The following is a 24,303-nucleotide window of genomic DNA, read 5'->3' as shown; positions in this document are numbered from 1 at the left end:
TTCAGAAAGAAGTATACAATCTGACAAGTTCTATTGTATTGGTAGCAATTCAGACAGAAGTATACAATCTGACAAGTTCTATTGTATTGGTAGCAATTCAGACAGAAGTATACAATCTGACAAGTTCTACTGTATTGGTAGCAATTCAGACAGAAGTATACAATCTGACAAGTTCTATTGTATTGGTAGCAATTCAGACAGAAGTATACAATCTGACAAGTTCTATTGTATTGGTAGCAATTCAGACAGAAGTATACAATCTGACAAGTTCTATTGTATTGGTAGCAATTCAGACAGAAGTATACAATCTGACAAGTTCTACTGTATTGGTAGCAATTCAGACAGAAGTATACAATCTGACAAGTTCTATTGTATTGGTAGCAATCGACAAGTTCTATTGTATCTGTAGCAATTCATGCAGAAGTATCCAATTGGACAAGTTCTATAATATCGGTAGCAATCTTTTTAGAATCTCCCAGCTTATCAGATCAGATGTCATAACTGGAATGCCACAGATACTCACTTTACATGTGCACGTTCATGAAAAAATATTTTAACCTAGCAGATTATGTAGAACTTGGACAAATTCATTACAATCATGTTCCTAATGCAAACAATGCTTAGAACCACCAAGATCTTCTGAAATGGACGTATAAAGACATGGATTTTTTTCCTCTCATATCTTTAAATATTTGTCACACTAAACAAAGAAAGTCCTCACTGTGTCTAAACTCTCAATTCATAGTCTTGTCCCACCCCTCCTTAGAAGTCCTGAAACAGAATGCCCTGTTTTCAGTTGTGGCTTTGTTCTGTCACACAGCATAGCTCTACAGCATGGTCTATCCAAAGATGCCATTGTCCAGGATTTTCAGGGAGCAGAGTGTTTGCTTTAAGTCCTCTGCAGTCCATTTGTCTGCAGAAACTGGGACTGCCTGGTGACTGCTGCTGCTGGGACTGGAAAATAGATGGGTACATGCACATAGCAAATTTTTAAGTAAATTGTGTTTCTTTCCAAGAATACTTACCCAATCACATTGACATTAGGGGATATTAGGTTGCTACCTCGTGAATCCAGCCTCATCTTTTTTGGCTCAGACCAAAGGGTATAACTTTGAATTGATAAAATGTGTCACAGTATGCAAAATGGAACACTTTCCATAATGCAGGGTGGATAGGAAAGTGAAAATACACATTGGTCAGATCAAGACTGACTGTATACTTGTCCCACCAGATGGAGAGACAGATTGATCTCATTGTCTCCATCTGGAATTTCAGTGGCAAAATGAATTGGTTGAGGTGACTCTGGTTGATGAGTCACTTTCCAAAAAAGAAACAACCTTGAAAAAAACACAAGTGATTGTGGTCTTTGCACAATCTCCATGGCCTGTTTTATGATGAGTGACCATATCTTTTGATTTAGAAAGGCATCCTTCTCCCAATCTGATGGTACATCCGTGAAGTGTGGAGAGAAGGAAAGGGGACAGCATATCATAACAAAATCGAAAGTTCCTCTGAAAATGACCGGGATCACTCAATGATTCTGTGGAAATATGGTGATCTATTGAGCTAGAAATTGCAGAACTGGCTACCCACAGCTAGGCTGTCTGCATGCATTGGGGAGGGTAGATCATTATTTAGAGGTAGGATGTTTGAAGATCTCCTAGCTTTGTAAAACTGCTGTCTCCTGGCACTGGGCTAGGATCGGTATTTGTCCGTAGTCCTCTTATTGTCCCTCCACACTGGCTGGGGCTGATTGTTTCAAAACACCTGTGTGGGTTGAGCAGCAAGTTTGAGGAGCAGTTCCTGAGCTGTCTGCCCCTGAACTTCTTCAATTCTCTTTCCTCATGGAGTAAAGTTGACCCAAAAAGGGTCTTCTGTAAAGCCAGGGTATAATGAGGCTTCAGCAACGTGCACCACAGACACGTGTCACGTCATGGTGAACTGCCTGGTTAATGACTCTAGCAATCCTGGCCATCACTTCCAAAGCATGGTCATTTCTGGATTTCTGCCCGAATTGAAAGACCAAAGCAAACATTGAAGACATAGTGACTACATTCCTGACTAGCTTTGACGTGGCATGGAACACATTTTTGTCCACTTTATAAAACAGTGGAGAGCCCACATGAATGATTGCTAGACTTTTGTCATGGGCCAGGAGAAGGTGCCTGGCTGAGTCTTGTACCAGTGAGATGAGAATGTCACCGAAATTGGTTTTCCGGAAAGAAAGTCTTAAAATTATCTATGCCACCAATTCTACCTGAAATACCAAAACTGATCTCCTTAATTTTCGATGATTGGGGAAGGAGCCAAGAGGACGGCATCTCTTCCTCCTTGTCAAAATCTACCAATGCTTTAACTTCAAAGTCTTGAGTAGCAGTAGGGGTGGAGGACATTCTGAAGCTGCCAACACCCTATCATTTTCCTTGACTGTGACCCTAAAGCTAGATTCAGTCCATATATGGTTGGATCTGAGTACAGCTGATTTCAAGGACCTTTGTTGCACTCATGTTATGTTGAGTCTTGATCTGGTTCTGCTTGCAGCTCTTGATGAGTCCTACCAGGTGGCACTGATGACAATTCCATCCTCATGATGAGTCCTACCAGATGGCACTGATGACAAGTCCATCCCCTTGATGAGTCATACCAGGTGGCACTGATGACAATTCCATCCCCTTGATGAGTCATACCAGGTGGCACTGATGACAGTTCATCCTCTTTGAAAATGCCACTAACTCTGTATTGTGGACAAGCAGTGAACATATGGAAGTCTGGCACTGCTTGAACAGCCATCTGGTTTGCCTGGCATATGGGGGGCCTTGATACCGGATGCAGTAGTGAAGATTGGCTGGTACTAACTGCTTTAAGAACTTGGCAGGATGAACCAATTTCTCACTTAAATCTTCATTATAGTAAGTATTTATCAACAACGGTATGGCTAAATGGATGGCTCTATTACTAAGGTCTTCATAAATCCTAGTTGACTGGACAATATGGGATCGCTGGATATCCAGTGATGACATAGCCATGTTATGAAATGGATCCAACCAATTGGGTACAAACCCCATGTGTCCGGACTTGTCCTCCTTCCCTGCTGCTGATGTTTCTGTGGCTGATGGTTGTGAGTGATGACCTTGGGTTGGAGGGGGGACCCAATGTCAACAATTTTAGTCACTAAGACTAAACAGAAGTCAAGAAGCCCGAACGATTTTAAAACAATTTTACCATAGCACAACTGAGGAAGTTCAAGTCTGCCACAGCATCATATCATGACATATAGCATGAAGTATATGTGTATACCAGTAAATTTGGCTGCAGATAATAATTCTGTACTTGTAAACAGTCTAAATAATGTGTTTTAGTTTCATTTTGGGATTTTCACATAATGCTATACTGAGCATCAAAAGTGAATAAAGTGGATAAAACTAGTGTCATGGTATAATATTTCGCTAATTGTGTTCAAAAATCACTAATTTTTATCCCTCTTTTTACTAATGCAAGTCTGGAAGGTTGGCAGCTCTGATTATACATGATCATGGTTGTCTCTGTTTGCCTTTAACATTTTGCATGTCATGCATTTAGTTGACAGCATAAATTAGCAATACAATATGTTACTAACTTGCTAATACCACCCCCATTACAAACAAGGTAAGCAAAAATAATGTTACATTTTAGACGCCTTTAAGACTATGCTCTGAACATATGCATTTCATGCATTTCGATGACATTTCCTCAGAAAGAACACAAAAAAGTAAAAGCAAAGCGTAAATTAGCAATTCAGCACATTACTAACTCGCTAATACTATTTTCACTATTAACAAAGTAAGTGAAAATTGTGTTTTTGTAAATGACAACATGAGATCAACAATAGCATGGCATAAAATGGTCTTAAACAGAATAAGTCCAAAAAGTAACACAGTCAATCAAATTTGGAAAATTGTGTAAAAATAAATGCATACAACCAGAAGAAGAATGTTTGTCAAATGCAATAAATCCAAATTTAAAGTTGTATGGCCCAATTTTAACACTACTATGGCTTGGACTGTACCAGGTAAAATGTATAGGTTACGGTACAGCAGCAGAGATAAAAAAAACAAGCAACCGTTGGCAGTGGCTAGAGGAGGTAATATGCAAGAGTTACTGCCCTTTGTCTATATGAGATAGGTACAAGATGATTTTCATCTTTTAGTAGGGCTGGATTCATGAGGTAGCAGGCCAACATTAATGTAACTGGAGAATATATAAGAATGAGAAATATCAATGCATAAGTAGGTTGCTTGTTAGATGTCTGGATAACAGATAGCTACATCATTATCTTTTGAAACTTGGGTACATGGATATATTTATACTTTTTCATAAGCTTTCACATGAAATTTAAAAACCTGCAGAGTTATATATTACTGATTATTACATGATAATTGGCATAATGTCTTGTAATGGTAATTATTGGCCCAGCAAGTGACAATGTGTACATGAGATTATTATGTTCGTGAAGTTTACTGTTTATGACCACATTTGCATTTCATCTTCATTTGAAACACATTCAGACAATAATTCTGTTTGCAATACATTCACATGTATCATCTAACTGTTGTTCTATGCACTTTTAGAAATACATTCTGATTTCGCAAATTACAAAATTTGCCTTTTATATTTTTGGAAGTGTTAAAGGATGAGAAATAATGCTTTCGTATCTTGGCTTATTAAAGTGCTTTAATAAATAAAAATGCATATATGCAAAAGACTGCTTTGAATTTACAGTAAAATAAAATATACCTGCATCAAAGGTAAAAATAAAGGTCTAGTCAGCAAAGATTATTATTTCAATTCATTAAAATAAAAATGTAGATATGATCCATTCGGTAGCAGTTTTATGTCTGCCTTGGTAACAACATCAGTTTATAAGGGGTTAAAAATTGTCATAGATTTTCAGATCCATTCATGAAATACATTTGTGTTTTAGTTTATCATTCAACATTCTGTATTTTACAATGTCATTTCAATTGCATCCATTCTGCATTGGTAAATTAACTTTTAATTCACTGGTAAAGTAACCCATTTTAGGGCCTTCATTGCCACGGTATGATGCACAGTTCAACAGTAATCACAGCAATTTGAATTCTGAAATTTGCTTATCTCTGGAATTAAAAGATGCCCCTAACTATCTCTCTAAAAAACAGTGAAAGTTTATTAAAACATTCAAGTTGTTTCAGTAGCAGGTTTGTGTTACTTACTCAATATTTATAGGATCATTGAGTGTCACAAGGATGTCAGTTGTTACATCAGGAAGACGGAATAAACCCATGTGAATCTGAACTGTGTTTTTCGCTGTCTCATTAAATTTGGCTATGTTTTGCTCCCCAAGTATGTACCAGGCACTTTGGCATCTGCAAGAAAATTTTCATGTAAACAAACAATTATAAAACTTGGTTTTAGTACATACTTGTTAAATTTTAATGGTTTTTATTGGATGAACAGAAAATCTGTACAATCATGTCAGCTTCATGATGGCACATTTTTTAAAGGAGGTTTATTCTTCGAGGGCTGTTCCACTGAACTATACACTGGACCCAGGGAAGGCACTTTTAAAGTGGGTTACTTACACATGGATGCAATTCAGAATTTTCTTATCATTTTAGTATGAACTCTGTGAATTCAAAGTACCCTGGGATATCTCTTATTTAGACTGCCATCCCTGGGTACCATTTATGTATAAATGGAACAGTCCTGATATACTATTATGCGGTTGATTTTAATTTCTAAAAGAAAACAAAAATTCTTATGATCAACCAAATAGGTGAAAATTGTCAAGCTCTGCTTCTTTATTAAATCCCTCCATTGTACAGAAAATTAACTCATTTTTGTTTAGTTCTACTGGTTGTAGACCAGAAGAGTTATGGGATGGTCATGGGATGGTCTGTTGCCTGAAGAGTTATGGGATGGTCAGTTATGTGTTGTCTGTTGCCTGAAGAGTTATGGGATGGTCTGTTATGTGTTGTCTGTTGCCTGAAGAGTTATGAGATGGTCTGTTATGTGTTGTCTGTTGCCTGAAGAGTTATGGGATGGTCTGTTATGTGTTGTCTGTTGCCTGAAGAGTTTTGTGATGGTATGTTATGTGTTGTCTGTTGCCTGAAGAGTTTTGCGATGGTATGTTATGTGTTGTCTGTTGCCTGAAGAGTTATGTGATGGTTTTTGATATGTGTTGTCTGTTGCCTTAAGAGTTATGGGATGGTCTGTTATGTGTTGTCTGTTGCCTGAAGAGTTATGGGATGGGATGTTATGTGTTGCCTGTTGCCTGAAGTTTGTCCATCTATAAGCAGATATCTGTTATCACTACTAAACAACATGGAGGACAGCGATGAAACTTTACACACACACACATTCATCTCATGGTCAAGTTGTACCTAAATCTGAAAATGGTGCCTATTTAATATCTACTATGGCAGCATCCTGAAAATCTTGTTATCACTACTACTGAACAGGAAGTCAAACTGACATTGGGGTTTTAACCAGAAGACTGCTTTTGATGTCTAGTTTGTCCTAAATGAAAATGGTACTATTGAAACATCAACGTATGGCCATCACAGACACCATCTAACAAATGACACTATTTGAGAAGAATGGATTGTCATAATAACATGAGGTGTTCTTTCAAAGACTTTTTACTTGGTCCAAAACTAAAATGGTCCTAATCTACCTTTGCGGCCATCTTGAACATCTTGTTATCGTTACTCCTGAATGGAAAGTTACATACACATGGGAGAAGAATTCTTAAAATTTGTAGATGAAATTGTAGAAATTTCTCAGTATGGCCACCATAACAATTCTGTTTTTACTACAGTTAAAGACTAATTAGGATATCTAGTTGGTCATGAATAAAACTGATGCTGATACGACCTCAGGTATGGCTGCAGCAATGAACACTTTGAAAATCTTGTTCTCCTGAAAGCAAGGCTGTATTAATATGGGGGTTTTCAACAAAAGTCTTTTAATGGTGTCTAGTTTGTCCTGGCGATCATATATCCAATATGGCTGCCACAGGGGCTAGTTTGAAATTGTTAAGTTTATCAGCAACAGTTCCAACACCCAGCAGTTAAAATGAGGACACAGAGAACTTCCCCCAGCTTTTTAGCACTAGAATAGGTCTTGTGCAACCAAAAGTGTTAAATAACATCATGTGCATTTAATAATTTCAAGTATGCCTCATTACTGACACAAAAAGTCTATAAAGTCCCAATCCACAATAAAGCTGGTAAAAATCATTTAAATAATAGAAAAATCTAATTAAGTCATTTACATATGTAATAAGCCATTTACATAAACACAAAAACTCTCTTTTAATTGGTTTTAGTAGTTAGACAAAGTCTCTAATCCAAAATCTCAAAGATATAAAAAACAAAAATAAAAATAAAATAATCCCCAAATCATTCAAATGACATGAACTTTTAATCTTGTCAACTAGACTTGGACACAAACATTCAAACAAAGTTTGTTTGCCTAGGTCAAGAGCATTTTTACATTACTGTGGTAACACAGTTGGCACTGGAAAAGGCTCAGTCCAACAACAACAAATAAAAAAGAAAACCATATTAAAAATCTAAAATAATATCATTGAAGGGGCAATACATGTGTAATAACAAGACAACTAGGAGCCAGTTGTAAATGAAAACACTGAACAATAACAATATCAACAAATTGATTGACATTCTATTTAGGTAATGGGTTATCCTTTCACAAAACGTTATGACTACGGAGCAATAAAAAAATGCATGCCTGACTTTTGAGTCGGTTTTGTACAATCTACATGTACTGTTTACAATGATACCTACATAGAAAGTTTCAACTATTTTGAGTGCGAGGATAAGGGAGATAATCATGATGTCATTGGTAGAAATGAAGCCTATCAAGGAATGGCGGAATAAATAAATAAAAAATGCCACAGAATTTTTTAAATATTCTTTGACCCATACATGACTTAGGACTTTCTGTGTCTTAATGTACAGCTGTTTAGATATACATGTTGTACACCATGATTGGTAGTGATCTATGTAAATACAAAATGTTGGGCAGAAACTACTCTTCTTCTTCCAATCAGAGTGACCTTGACCTAGTACCTTTCTATCTTAACAGTGACAGACTTCTTAATTACCCCTAGTGTAAGCTATCCACAAAGTTGTCATAGATATCAGCCTAGAATTACTTTCTTTTCCCATTTAGGGAGTACATCTGCCCTTATTTATGTTATTCAGACTATTTTTATTCCTTTTCATAGTTATTTCATGTTTGGAAATTCTACTGTTCCTTCTATGTCACCTTCCCTTGCTCTTTCTTCCCCCATCAGGATGAATAGATCTTGAAATGTCAAGACTGCTGACCCTATAGCATACATGTACACACACACACATACAGTGAAACCACTCTAAACCTCAAACCCTTGGGACCCTTTTATGGAGTTTTTTTTTGGAAGTTTCAGCTTATTGAGGCTTTTGTAAATATGAAAAGAGTCTTTCAGCACTTATGTGATGAGAGAGTTAGAGAATGTAGTCATGAAAGCACAAGCATCTGTGTGTGTAAAAGTGCACAAAATTAAAAAAGATGTTATTTTTTTAAAAACATGCATTTAATTTTATTATTAGTCGAATAATAAAACTGAGGAATAAGATACAGTACTTATATAATTTTACAATAGGTCCATTAGAATTATGAATGAAACTCCAAAATGTTTATATACTCCACAACGTACCACACTGTATAATTCAAAATGTTTATATACTCCACAACATACCACACTGTATAATTCAAAATGTTTTGATACTCCACAACGTACCACACTGTATAATTCAAAATGTTTTGATACTCCACAACATACCATACTGTATAATTCAAAATGTTTATATACTCCACACCGTACCACACTGTATAATTCAAAATGTTTCAATACTCCACAATGTACCACACTGCATAATTCAAAATGTTTATATACTCCACAATGTACCATATTGTACAATTCAAAAGGTTTATATACTCCACAATGTACCACACTGTATAATTCAAAATGTTTATATACTCCACAATATACCACACTGTATAATTCAAAATGTTTCAATATTCCACAATGTACCACACTGTATAATTCAAAATGTTTATATCTCCATGTAATTCATTATGTTCACAGTTCAAAAGCCTGGCTTGAAAAAGGCATGGAGCCTTGTTTATTGTTTCTTATATTACTCTTTAACTAAATATGGCTTATGTTAATGACTGAGATCATTTGGGTGGATCTGACATTTCAAAAACTGATTGCCAGTCCCCATCAGCAAATCTTGAAAAGTGAGGCCATAACATCTGGTTATTAAAGCGCTGATATTTAATTGAAACAACAAGCATATGTTGTTCTACTGAATTTGTATCCAAATGAATAGTATCAACCCCAATTAGATAATCAGCAAATAAACAGTCTTTTCTTTAGTGTAAAAAATTAAATTTGGGATAAAAATTTGATTCACTATTCAGATCTGAGGGGTCTTGGTTTACTGGGCGAAAATGGATTTAGGGTCCATAACTCTTCCAAATGATGATGCTGAATGTGTGTGTGTGTGTGATTTGGATTTGTAACATAGCTTTAACAATTTTTCAGTCATAATGCTACGATGTCTGCAGTGTGACAGTTTATAGTGATGTCTAGCACTGAGGCATTATGCATCAGACATGTAGGCTGAGCATGATGTCCCACCCAGTCACATTATCTTGACACCAGGCCGACCAGTCCTAACACTAACCTCTTAATGCTGAGCGCCAAGCGAGGCAGCTATTAGCCCATTTTTGTAAGTCTTTGCTATGACTCAGCCGGGGATTCAACCCATGACCTCCCGCATCCAAAGCAGATGCTCTAACAACTAGGCTGATGCTGAATACAGAAAATCCAACTAATTTAAGGTCCTATCAATATAAAGGCGCAAGAAAACTGGCTGAAATTCAATATTTCTTAGAATACAAAGTGAAAGTTTAAAAAAAAGAACTTATGGTATTGTGAATAAAATCCCTGATAATCCTAGAATTAAGGTGGCGCTCTACAGTTTCGTATTTTGCATAGGGTTAGGATTTTAAAGAAAAAGAATTTCCCCGGCTTTTCTCACTGGTTATACTGGCTATTTAAAAAGACCTTGTATATCTTAGGTATAATTCAAAGAACCTTTAATTCCCTTTATTTTGGTGTATGATTGATGCATGTACTATGGGTTATAGAGTATACAACTTGGCCTTACTTCAGATGTGCACCTTTCAAAAAAGTGCTAGCTCTACTTGGTCATATTCACTTCCTGAACTTCAGAGGTAAATTGTATAAAAAAGAGCCGATAACTCTTTTCTACATTTTATATATTTGGTAATTCATTCATTGCACTTTCAGAAGCTGGTATTGTCTAGTCTGGCAAAATTCATTTTCCCTATTTTAATAGCTGCTATGTATAGTGTACTTTAGACTAATTCAGGCTGATTTTTTAACTCAAGGTAGCAGTCATTTTAGTTAGCAGTGTGCTTAAATCATGTAAATTTTCCAAAAGTGCAATATCCAAAGAAATATCATCACATTACATTAATGTAGCATAGAGGTATGCCAACATTCTCTCCATTGTGCATGTTTTAAATGCGAACTACTTCACCTTACATACGTCACTCTCTCAAAAGTACATATTAACTGGTGAGCGCCCCCAAGTATAAAAGTTTTAAATAAACATTGGCATAAATCCAAATGAAAACCAACACTGAAAGTGCTGATGTGTGTGTGGTGGCCTTTATCATGATGTTGTACCAACAGTCTCTTTTTGAAATACAGTAATATAATTCCAGGTTTGAATTCACTACAAAATCCACTGAATGTTTATATCCAAGGATACTATTTTTTATGAGCACTCTATTTCCAGAGAAAAATAACCTGAATTAAATAATTTGAAGAAATAAATTCCAGGCTAAATGAACAAACTGATTTTGCTAGATCTTAAAGCACCATTTGATTCTGAACAAGGTTAAGTCCAACATACACTCTTATCACAATAGCATAGGATGAAAGTTTTAAAAACAATAAAAAGCTAACAAGCAAACAATGCAATTTAAATATATATAACACTGAAATGTAACAAACTTTTTAAAGTTGTGCTCCAGAAACCAAGATCAGGAGGAAGGAAAGTAAAGGGCCATAAACTCCATTAAATGTCGCAGTGTGCTCAAAATCAAAAACACTCAAGCTGTCATTAATCTAAACCCACAGGCAAAACAAGATTGAAATTTAATAAATATCAATGAAAATCTTGTGTAGAAACCATAGCTAGCAGGACAAATTATCAGGGGGACACAACACTTAGCTAGCAGGACAAATAATCAGGGGGACACAAGACTTAGCTAGCAGGACAAATAATCAGGGGGACACAAGACTTAGCTAGCAGGACAAATAATCAGGGGACACAACACTTAGCTAGCAGGACAAATAATCAGGGGGACACAACACTTAGCTAGCAGGACAAATAATCAGGGGGACACAACACTAAGAAACGAGACCAAACAAATCAAAAGGCATGTGTACTTTGATGTCAGCATCATCAATATATGTTGAATGATGTTTTTTATCAGTTACAAGCAAACTCAGATGTGAAGACAGGAACTTGTCAAGGGCCACAACTGTATGTAAAGGGGAGCAGACAAGACTCACAAAAGGCAATCTTGAGAAAAATTACACACCAATTTGCATCAACAATATTGAAATGCATGCTGCTGGTTACAGAGGGTTGCTGTACTGGAGACTTAATAGTTATGGAATCAAAAGTGATAACAGTTACTATGGAAATCAAACCTGAAAAGACTCAATCTTTAAATGAGACATCCATATATAATAGACAATTCACTCACCATATGGCATCCAATTATCTATGAGGGTTACATCACTAGTCCCTCTACATGCAGCATTGCATATGAAGCAGTGAGGTCATTATCAAGGTCCATAACTATGCCCAAAATGGAGATGACAAGACAAAACTCATGAAAGGTACATCTGTGTCGTCTCCCAGACAATGCAAATACCACTCTGCCTCAATCTGTGTTGAATGAATCCTGAGCTATTCTGGGTATTAGGATCTACTTTAGTGGAGATTTTTAATATTGATGGAAAATGGGCAATAACTATTGTCACAATTCAACCAGGAATGACAAAACCTTTAAATGGCAATTATGCATATAATAGAACATCCACCAATAAAATGGCATCCAATTATGTGTAAAGTTTGCAGTATTATTCTGGTTCAGAAACGTGTAAATGGACAGACAGGTATGGATAAGGTGATTACAACAGTACCACTGCATGCTTACAACACACTTACTCCAGGGAAAGCCTGTCCACAGGTATCTGCTCCATATGAAGGATTCTTGCCTCTCCTGGAGCAACACCATTGCTCTCTGACAAATCCTCAAAATGAACACTGTAGAACAAAAGAAACATACTACAATGATGTCAGGCATTTCCGCACACTTAAGGTTTCTGCCACCAATACTGAAGCAAAATGCATACCAAATTTGGCCAATTGACTAAAATAAAATACTGCAATGCTTACCATTTGAAAAAAGGCAATTGTCACCAAAAAATATTCAGTTCAAAATAATATTAATTTTGGACACATGGCTTCATGACTCATGATATGTCGGCCTATTCTGTGCATAGCTTTGAAAAGATTAACATTTACCCATTGGGCTATGGCAATGAAATACATTACTTTGGACTGGCAATGAAATACATTATTTTGGACTATTTGTATAAGCATTTCAGTCAAATAATTAGGTCAGGTTTATAGCTGGTTTTACAAAATTCATCGTAACATTACCAATAAATGTCAAGAGATATTAAGCAAACAAACAGATCTAATAAAAAAATGAGTAAAGTTCAACATTTTATAAAAAAAATAAGCTATTATGTGGAAGAGAAGCAACAATGAAAAGGATGTAATGTGTTTACAAAAGGTTCATTTAAATGCAAAATCGGAAACTTGGATTAAAATGTAGTTTCATTACGAGGAATAATTTCCATCTTTTATATAAGGTATATATTTGTATGATTCTAAACAATATATAGTAAATAGGATATTCTGGGTAAAATGTTCATGTCGATATGACTTTCCATCCAGGAATACCTGGTGAGAACCACATGTCAATATGATTTTCCATCCAGGAATACCTGGTGAGAACCACATGTCAATATAACTTTCCATCCAAGAGTACCAATCACAAGATTTCATGAAAACCATAATGGTGTCCATATTTAGTATCAGATCAGCACAATTTCTATTTAAGAACAACCTGACAACATGAGATGTCTTCCAAAGAAAATACCATGCAGATAGGACTTATTCAGAAGCAGCTATAACAAGATTTTCCTGATTGCTGGCATGCGGACTATCAGATCAGATTCATTTTCATTTACGGTCATGGAGCTATCAAAAGTCTTTTTGAAAACCTTAGGATTAGCAATAAAGGTACCATGTTTATATAGGACCAACTAGGCTTTCTATGAAAACTCCACACTGACATGACCCTCAAATCAGACGAAATAGTAATCACATCATGTTCAAGATGGTCATTGTGACAGCAATGTTTGGGCAAAATCATTTTCATTTAAGATCAGCTAGACAACATAAGAAGCCTTTTAGTGAGAAACTAATGCCAATAGTGATAAGATTTTAAATTGGCTTCTGTGGTGGCCATATCAGATCATTTTCATTTAGCAGACATCATAAGGAGCATTTTAATGAAAATCTCATTCTGATATGACCATACATTCAGGAGTCATGATGATTGTGTCTTTAAAGTTTCACATCAATACAGTAACTCCAATTAGTATAGCAAAGCAATATCAAACTGATACTTATAGACGGATGACAGACAACATATCATGCCACAAACTGGTACCTATGGATGGATGACAACATATTATGCCACAAACTAGTACCTATGGATGGATGACAGACAACATATCATGCCATAAACTGGCACCTATGGACAGATGATAGACAACATATCATACCATAAACTAGTACCTATGCACAGATGATAGACAACATATCATGCCATAAACTAGTACCTATGGATGGATGATAGACAACATATCATACCATAAGCTGGTACCTATAGACGGATGATAGACAACATATCATGCCATAAACTAGTACCTATGGACGGATGATAAACATATCATGCCATAAACTAGTATCTATGGATGGATGATAGACAACACATCATGCCATAAACTAGTACCTATGGACGGGTGATAGACAACATATCATGCCATAAACTAGTACCTATGGACGGATGATAGACAACATATCATGCCATAAACTAGTACCTATGGACGGATGATAGACAACATATCATGCCATAAACTAGTACCTATAGACGGATGATAGAAAACATAACATGCCATAAACTAGTACCTATGGACAGATGATAGACAACATATCATGCCATAAACTAGTACCTATGGATGGATGATAGACAACATATCATACCATAAGCTGGTACCTATAGACACCTGAAAAGACTAAATCTTTAAATGAGACATAGAGATATAATAGACATTTCACTTACCATATGGAATCCAATTGTCTATGAGGGTTACATCACTAGTCCCTCTACATGCAGCATTGCATATGAAGCACTGAGGTCATTATCTAGGTCCATAACTATGCCCAAAATGGAGATGGCAAGACAAAACCCATGAAAGGTACATCTGTGTCGTTTCCCAGACAATCAATGCAAATACCACTTTGTCTCAATCTGTGTTGAATGAATCATGAGCTATGCTCGTTATAAGGATCTACTTTAGTGGAGATTTTTAATATTGATGGAAAATGGGCAATAACTATTGTCACAATTCAACCAGGAATGACAAAACCACCAATGGGTTTTTCATGACTCGCGATATGTCGGCCTATTCTGCGCATAGCTTTGAAAAGATGTAAGATTTATCAATCAGGCTAAGGAAATGAAATATATTACTTTGGACTATCTCTGCAAGCGTATCAGTCAAATAATTAGGTCAGGATTATAGCTGGTTTTACAAAATTCAACGTAACATTGCCAATAAATGTCAAGAGATATTAAGCAAGCTAAACAGATATTGTAAAAAAAATTGTAAAATTCAACATTTTATAAAAAAAAATAAGTTATTATGTTGAAGAGAAACAACAATGAATAGGATGTAATAAGTTTACAACATCTCTTTTATGGGAAAAAAAAATATCAAAGAATTTAGTAACAGACTATATGCCAGGCAATTTCTTGAGAATCCCGTCCCAGTAGCTAGCTAACATTTTTAATAGCAGACAACTTTGTATGTGTGGGACAACTGCTTGCAAATTAAGGAACTTGGATTAAAATGTAGTTTCGTTTTAAGGTATATATTTCCATCTTTTATATCCTGTATTTATTTGTGTAATTCTAAAAGATATATAGTAAATAGGATTTTCTGGGTTAAAAGTTCAGAAAGGTCATGGAGTGGGTCTTCATGTTGAGATTTAGAAATCACATTTTCATATGTGTTTAGGGTAGAATATGGGATATTTTTGTATACTTTATGCATATCAATTCCCTTAATTAAAGGACAATCGTTCTTTCTTGATACAAATTGGATTTTCGACCAGAACCAACAGATGATCAAATGTTTACAGGAATGTTGTATCATTGTGCAGAATTACCAGATGCGCATAATTGGCTGACATGGTGGTATATCTATTTAATGGTGAGAAGTTCTTATCAGATAAGTTTGCTCCATTTCATATATGCTTTTATATATACAGATGTAATATATATATATAACATGAGCAAGTTTTATTTGTAAAAACATTTGAATCAGAAGTAATGTCTCTGATATACAACACATAATTTTGGTCTTATTCTGAGGTAAATAAACTAATGTATCAATTATGAAACTGACATTGCAGTGACAAAAATAACTAGCATACTTAAATGTTTCATTTAAGATCAGCTAGACAACATAAGAAGTCTTTTGGTGAGAAACTAATACCAATAGTGATAAGATTTTAAATTGGCTTGTGTGGTGGCCCTATTATATGTCACATTATTTTTGTTTAGCAGACATCATAAGGAGTATTTTAGTGAAAATCTCATTCTGATATGACCATCCATTCTGGAGTCGTGATGATTGTGTCTTTTAAGTTTCACAGCAATACTCCAATTAGTACAGCATAGCAATATCAAACTGGTACCTACAGACAGATGATAGACAACATATCATGCCATAAACTGATACCTATAGACGGATGAAAGACAACATATCATGCCATAAACTAGTACCTATGGACGGATGATAGACAACATATCATGCCATAAACTAGTACCTATGGACGGATGATAGACAACATATCATGCCATAAACTAGTACCTATGGACGGATGATAGACAACATATCATGCCATAAACTAGTACCTATGGACGGATGATAGACAACATATCATGCCATAAAGTAGTACGAATGGACGGATAATAGACAACATATCATACCATAAACTAGTACCTATGGATGGATGATAGACAACATATCATGCCATAAACTAGTACCTATGGACGGATGATAGACAACATATCATACCATAAGCTGGTACCTATAGACATATGATAGACAACATATCAGACCATAAATTGATACCTATAGACAGATGATAGACAACATATCATACCATAAACTGGTACCTATAGACAGATGTCTGGTACCTATGGATGGGTGACAAACAACTTATCATACCAAAATCTCTTTTGATCTATGACCAGTAAAGTTAAAAAATAGAGGACATGGAGAGTACCTGATTACTAACAAGAGGTCCAGATAGGCCTGATATCACTCACCCAATTTACATAATTAATATCTTCCTCATAACTGAAGTCATCCAATCAAATGCAAGATTACTTCATTAATATGCATGGAACCTGCTAACTTTAAGAACATTCCAAAATCTTGGTGATATAACTGCATATTACAGTTGTGATAAAAATCAGATGAGATTTATGGTTTCCATAGCTGTTATAAGCTCGGTCATTGACATGCAAGATCACCTAAAAATTATGCATCGATCTAGCTCATTACTCTATCAGTCCATATTTTTAAAGTTTGATCATCTGAATGGTGACAAAGTCTGCCAATCAGATGCAGGATTACATCTGATTCATTAATATACACGAATCTCAGTGTCAAACCAATCTAAGATTACATCTGACTCATTAATATGCATGAATCTCAGTGTCAAACCAATCCAAGATTACATCTGATTCATTAATATGCATGAATCTCTGTCAAACCAATCCAAGATCTTGATGATATAACCCATATCCAATGTTTGATCAAAATTGAATTCAGAAAAAATGCCTTGCAGAATGGCAACAATCTCAGCTAATCAGATGAAGCTCAACTCATTAATATGCATGTGACGTATATAAAAAGATACTGATGATGTAAGTATATATATTCCAGTTTTGATCAAAACTGGATCCGAAATATGGCCTTAGAGTGATAACAAGCTCAGCCAAACAGCTGTGATTTCACCTAATTCATACACATGAATTTCAGTCATTATCAAATTTACCCATGACAAAGATGATGTAAGCCCAAAGTTTCAAGTTTGATCATGTTCAAATCACAAATATGGCTTCCAAAGGAGTAAGAATCTCAACCAATCATATGCAAAGTCACTACATAACTGAGCTGATAATGCAAGAATGTATTCCAAGTTTGACCAAAATCCTATCAAAAGTAAGGCTTCCAGAGCAGTAACAATCAATTATTGATGGACAGACAGACAACAAACAACAGACAAATGAATGGACAGACAATCAAACAACAGACAAAAGTATGGACAGACAAACAAAAGACAGACAAAAGGATGGACAGACAACAAACAACAGACAAAAGGATGGACAGACAACAAACAACATACAGACAAAAGGATGGACAGACAACAAGCAAACGACAAAAGGATGGACAGACAACAAACAGACAAAAGGATGCACAATGGAGGCATGGCGTAACCGTAAGCTCATGACCTTATGGCCAGGTCAGCTATAAACAAAGAGGCCAGGAGTATGGCCATTTAGAGAGTACCTGATAGCATTTTCATCTGATTCTTCTACATACTGCAGCAGGTCAATGATAATACTCTGATCTGTGAAGGGATGACAATACACCTCCTGGTTGTCGGGTATCTGACGTAACAAACTGAAACATTCCATTATATAAACTTAAACTCATTTCCCAGTAGTATTGATACTGCCATAACTTATTTCATGTCAATATTGATACCAGGCATAACTAATATCATGTTGGTAGCGATCCTGGTATTCTTCACATGTAGGTGTTGCTATGACTCTATGGTCTTAAACTGAGTAACAGAAAGGCAAAACCAACAAGTTTTGTACAATGAACAAACAATTCAACTCTCTGAGTTTATAAAATAAAAATTTCACAGTAACCTACTGAAAATGTGAATTCAGTTCCAAATGGTCCTAAAAGTTCTATCACAAGTCTAAAAGTATTGAGTGTTCCAAATGAATTCCAACCTTAAATGTCCTGATGTACCTAATAACCTTGAATGTGCAGATGTGCTAACATTCTTGAAGTATCACAATAATATAATATAATTTAGAATGTCTTTGAATGAATTCACAATAAATCCAAAATAGTGTTAATCCAGTCCAAAAAATATTTTAGTAATTCCAATTAATGATTTAAAAAATTCCTCTGGAATTACATCTGAAAACAACTAAAAGCTTCCACTAAGAATGATGTTAAGATGGGAAGGAATAATTTTGATGTAAAGAATCTTATCGGCATTCCAACTTGACCACAATAACCTTTTCTGAAAAACCTACATCACCTTAAAAAAACATTTACCTACCTGACTTCAAAAGAATTGAGTTGTTCCATTTACTATACTTTATCTATGAAAATTTGCCTAACAGGTTTTACTGCAGCGTACAAACAAGATACAACCCTTGCTATTTTCAGTCAATAAATAATCTGCGAAATGGTGGTTGTTTATATCTGACCTTTTAATCACACCTCTATCAAAATTAAAGGGTATAAACTTCCCTGAGGATTGTTTTACCTGAGCCCTACGCAAGACTGTTACGCATATTACAGGCATAGTGGTCAAGAAATGTCTCAATCTCTCTCTTTCCTTTCCCTTTTTTTACAAGATTACTAAAAATTGTGTTTTTTTAAACATGATCATGGGATTAAAAAACATCAATCTTTTTTTTTCATTTGACATCTTGTGCTACCGATGTTATGCTACATAACTGAATAGGGCCCATGATCATGTGTGCCTCATAACAGGAAGCACGTTATAATGACAGGCGCTATAGTGAAGGGGCGCTTTAAAAGCCATACAGTTCCCTGTTTAATATCTTTATGAATTTGCATCAAGCCATACAGTTCCCTGTTTAATATCTTTATGAATTTGCATCAAGCCATACAGTTCCCTGTTTAATATCTTTATGAATTTGCATCTCAACATCTGATCTACTGGTAGTTGTTTTAAGTTACCTGACATCTTTAGCTCCAGGTGGTAGCACAGCAGACAATGCTGAACCATATAGTGGCGTCTCTGCCATCTCTGAAACAAAGGAGGAATATAAAAAATATTTTCAGTTAACAACCTCCTAATTTGTACACATTTACATGGCTTGAATATTAATATTGCTCTTTAACCAAATTAAATTCATGGAATACAATGTAATACATCAAAACATTTAAAAAACATTCAGTCAACTGTGTATTTTATGCTCTAATTTGGAACTGCATTTTTCTGAAATTCAAGAGATATATTTTAAACACCACAAAAAATGCAAGAAGCAAACCTGTGCATGTTGAATGATATGCTTGGGGGAAAAAAAGTATATTCTACTAACAATTAAGACACTCAAATTATGGGTCATGCTTATTTATCTCAGTACTATGACACATGGGTAATCTATTCGTTCTGTTCACAATGATAAGTGAGGCCAAGTTTACAAGTTTCCATGTAATTAACCAACATTTGTACACACTTAGGTAAACTCAAATCAAGTACCAAGTATCAACATGGGAAGGCTCATTAATTTAACAATAGGAAAAGGGTGATATCTAGCAGTCAGAGTTTACAATCCCTTCAATTTCATATCTGTGAAAGTGACACTGCATTCTTTAATTGCAAGTAGCTGGAAATTTACCCTCCTAACTCTGCCTAAGCAACAAGCCACTTTTTGGTGTCTCCTAATTCTGCCCAAGCAATCTGACAATTTTTGGTGTCTCAGGACTCTGCTTAAGCAATCAGACAATTTTTGGTGTCTCCTAACTGCCTAAGGAACTGTCAAATTTTTTACCTCTATTTACCTGCTACCTGCTACTTACAGGTGTACTGAATACCCTGAAATTATAAATTACAATAGAAATGGACTCACTAACAGTCAACATGGTCATGAACATACCTGCTTAATATGCAAGCACAACAACCTGAACAGAATACCGCTCTCTCAATGATCAACTGAAAATGATGTACAGTACCAACTGATAACCTGATTTTCAACTGACATTTCAGTGCATTGTACTTGAATATTAAGCCGCTATCATGACCATATCAACTGGTAATGTGGGGGCATAATTTACGTGTAAACACCCGGCACTTATACCGTATCTTGTATAAAAACTAGCAATTGGATAGCAAATATAACTACTAATGGTGAAACTAGAGACACGACTCGAAACATACCTTTCATCCAGTCTTAATTCTGAGGCTGGGGTGTTGTTTTAAAAAACTTTTAAAGGTTTTAAGGCTACTCACCGCTCAGGCTGTTGTAGCACCCACCCCACCCCTTCCTGCATAAACATCTTAATCCTTTATCTGATTTTATCATTATTTTGCCTTGTTTATAAAGTAAATTAATATTGTTATGACAAAAAAATATCAGCACAATACAACTATGCAATAAATCTATAACAAAAAGTAAATAAATAAAAACTATATAAAGCATAGTATTTAACTTTTCATAGGAAATATTAGAGAATAATAAATATTTTATGTAAACCTGCATTAATAATAATAATATTTTTAGATGAATTAGTCTAAAACAACTATCATACAGGTAGGCATTTATAAGGAACAAGTACCTTGAATGTCTTGTTACACTGTCCTTATAGAGTTTTTGAAAAGTAAGGAGGTGGATGTAACCAATCCCTGTGTTTTTTACTTTCACATGAATAAAGCATGAATAATTACAAGCTTTTCACATAATGTGGCTTTTGGATTAGACATACGCTCATAACTGCACATTCTAAGTAGTTAAAACTGCAAATTCTGGATTGACCAAGGCACATTTCCCCAAAATTTACTTTCATATACCATATAGAGATGTCCAAATTGTGGGAAATAACTACCAGGTACCTGTAAGTCCTAATGATCTGTTACCTGGGTACCCAATAAAAGGGATATTGTATTAAATGTGAACCTGAACTGCTTTGCTCAAGGCTCACACATGCGAACACCCAAGAGAGGTATAAGCATAATTTATTAGTAATTTAAGTGGCAAAAAAGCGTAATCTGAGCATAAAACGAATAATCTATATATTAGATGCCATAATTACAAAAAAATGTATGAAAAATGTACATATTTGTTTTATTTAACATACATTTATTATTGCTACTTAAATGGATCTACAGTTAAAATATTGTCACAAAATCCATGTGGATTAGTAGTTAATACAAAAGAATTTATTTATGCATAAGACTCACTTTATATAGTCTACATGTCTACAGTAACTTTCATAAATAGTCGTTAAGTCCACAAATGATAACTGTTGTAGTATCCTTGGCCTGCCATAGTTCGTCTTTTAATGACTGTCTGGTACAACATGTTTTTAAATTTAACAGAATCCTTCGAACATTTTTCAGTCATATAACATCCAAGTCACATCAATACAGCAGTTGTTTTTATGATATCTGGTACCATCTATTTTTAATTTAATCTGGTCTGCTACACATGTAGTATCAAAATAGAATGAATCCATGACAAGTGGTTTCACATTCAAGAATTTGGTCTGTTTCCTTGGAACTTTTTCATGTAAAATTAATGCAAAAAAATTACCATATGTATACAAATGGTCAATTGTTATTTGATTTTTTTTAGTGTTATTAAATAATAATGATTCATTTATATTTAAATATTTAAGTGAAAAATTTCATTCTGTAGAGTTGTCCATTTGTTCATATTTTCCTAACATGGTACAAGAAGTGCATGTTACAGTAATAAAGGTTTTTGTGTTACCTTTGCCTTGACAAAAATGTCTCTCGTTTCCTACTAATAAAAAAGGTCCAGTAAACAAACATGTGAACAGTGGCACTGACTTGAACAGTAATAATCGCTCCAGAGCCACAAATGGCATTAGTTAAACCAGACATTTATACTGGGCTTTATTTGAACTGTAGTATGTATTTAAAAAAAATTTCATCAAATATTTCTTAATGAGTACTTAATGTCACCGTCAACGAAAGGTATTGACCTAGTTAATATCAAAAGGGTCCTCCCTTGTATCATTATATTCTAGATGCATGACAATTAAACTGTGAGCAACTATACAAACCCATGCTGATGAAGAATAAATGCACACATGACACGAGCCTCGAACTGTAATAATTTGTTGTGTGTCTCTATCTGAACTTGGAATACTTTTATTTTTTAACAGGTACCTGATTGTTCATTTCATTACCAGGGTTATTATCTATGGGCAGATACCTGAGTACCCATTGGCATCTTTTACCACATACATTTGTAAATTATGCCTCAAGAACAGTCTGGATATATTCACATGTGACTGTTTCAAGAATTAACCCAAAAAACATTCCATTACTGGATTTGTATTCAAAATTAAACACTGTACAAAAATGCTCACTTTTTGGAGATATTTTTCTTTTGTGTGCAGGCAATAAAATAATTTGTTTACACTTACTTACTTATGAGCAAAAACCATGAAAAGGATTATATTTTATTTGCTAATTTGTTATTTCTGATGCTTTGACCTTCACAAAAATACCATATTTATAAACCTGAGACATTTTAAATTTGGCTTGTTGTCCTTAGAGTATATAAACATTCTCACACAATGAATAAATTAAGCAGATACAATTCGAGGATTTCTGTGGCGATTTAATAGTTTCATTATCATAAACCGCGTTAAAACTCACGTTAAGGGCTAGTCCTACATGTAAGACCTTGACGCTGATATTTATGTTTTGGACGTCACAAAACCAACATGTGCTATGTCTTACATTGTAGGACCAGTTAAGGGCACGAACCATGGCAGGTCAAGGATCAATTCCGACTACAGCAATATGACTTTAATTTGTATAACAGCGTCGATTTTAGGTAACAAAGTGTGTGAGATGTTCCTGAAAATGTGGCCTCTCGTTCCCCTGTCAGTCGAACGGGGAACACGCTACACAACCCTGTTATCTAGCCTCTAGGCAGTACGATGTCAATCCAAATGCACAAATATTAGTGTCGATATCTTACATCGTAAGACCAAAATTAAACCATGTTGTACTATCTGCACTCACCTGTGCCACGATTAGTTATTAAAAGAAGCTGGTGATAATATTGGTATACTGAAGAAGAAGAAAATAACAGACACAATCATAGGGTTGAAAAATGTCTTAAAATAGGTTTAGGCCCATTTCACAACATGCTTAAACTGCAGCTGATGTTTAAGTACTAACTTCTTTGTAAAGAAGTCTACAAGGAACGACAACTCACTCGTTTATAAAAATGAGGGTGCATACTGGAGAAAAACCGTTTAAGTGTGAAGTATGTGGTAAAATGTTTAGTCGACATGGAAATATAAAACAGCACATTATGGTACATACTAGGAAAAAAATTAAGTGTGAAGTATGTGATAAAGTGTTTAGTATGCGGAAATTTAAAACAGCACATGAGGATACATACTGGAGAAAAACCATTAAAGTGTGAAGTGTGTGCGTTTGTAAAAGGTGCGCAACGGCACAGGGGCTTGTTACAAAGAAAATCAAGGGATGGGGCTTCTAACCTGTAACAATATATTGTTACGGGTTAGAACCCCCATCCCTTGATTTTCTTTGTAACGAGCCCCTGTGCGCACGGGGACATCAGTGTGAATACATACCAACAGACCGGGGACACACCTCGAAACGCGAACGTCCCCGTATTGTGATGCCGGCTTAAATGGAATGTCAAAGCCTTATTTAATTATAC

At 35.2% G+C, this 24,303-nt stretch overlaps 1 protein-coding gene across 2 annotated transcripts; it reads right to left on the bottom strand.

The window, feature by feature from the left end:
• Positions 1-151: 151 nt before the first annotated feature.
• LOC149772760 (ran guanine nucleotide release factor-like) lies at positions 152-23,779 on the bottom strand. Of its 2 annotated transcripts, none has more exons than XM_089947285.1 (6): positions 20,512-20,589; positions 19,589-19,658; positions 18,146-18,259; positions 12,366-12,464; positions 5,232-5,384; positions 152-954 (listed from the first exon to the last, which is right to left on the bottom strand). In XM_089947285.1, exons 2-6 carry the CDS (start codon positions 19,654-19,656, stop codon positions 840-842), a joined length of 549 nt encoding a protein of 182 aa, XP_089803411.1. In that variant the 5' UTR covers positions 19,657-19,658; positions 20,512-20,589; the 3' UTR covers positions 152-839. The 2 variants fall into 2 exon arrangements, with proteins under 2 accessions (XP_089803411.1, XP_089803410.1); XM_089947284.1 differs by lacking the exon at positions 20,512-20,589 and adding an exon at positions 23,634-23,779 and having other exon boundaries at positions 154-954.
• Positions 23,780-24,303: the final 524 nt, after the last annotated feature.

The sequence above is a fragment of the Sinohyriopsis cumingii genome, unplaced genomic scaffold (assembly GCF_028554795.1).
Source record: "Sinohyriopsis cumingii isolate HCF-2022 unplaced genomic scaffold, ASM2855479v2 utg001176l, whole genome shotgun sequence".
NCBI classification, from domain to species: Eukaryota; Metazoa; Mollusca; class Bivalvia; order Unionida; family Unionidae; genus Sinohyriopsis; species Sinohyriopsis cumingii.
Note: the sequence above shows the minus strand (reverse complement) of the source record. Positions and strands in the feature narration are given on the sequence as shown.

Coding starts and splice junctions, on each gene's coding strand:
- LOC149772760 (XM_089947284.1), bottom strand. CDS start 19,656: ATGGCAGAGACGCCACTATATGGTTCAGCATTGTCTGCTGTGCTACCA. Junction 12,465..18,145: donor TCAGATGAAAATGCTATCAG/GTACTCTCTAAA, acceptor TTTGTTCTACAG/TGTTCATTTTGAGGATTTGT. Junction 5,385..12,365: donor GTGGACAGGCTTTCCCTGGA/GTAAGTGTGTTG, acceptor ATTTTCTTGCAG/ATGCCAAAGTGCCTGGTACA.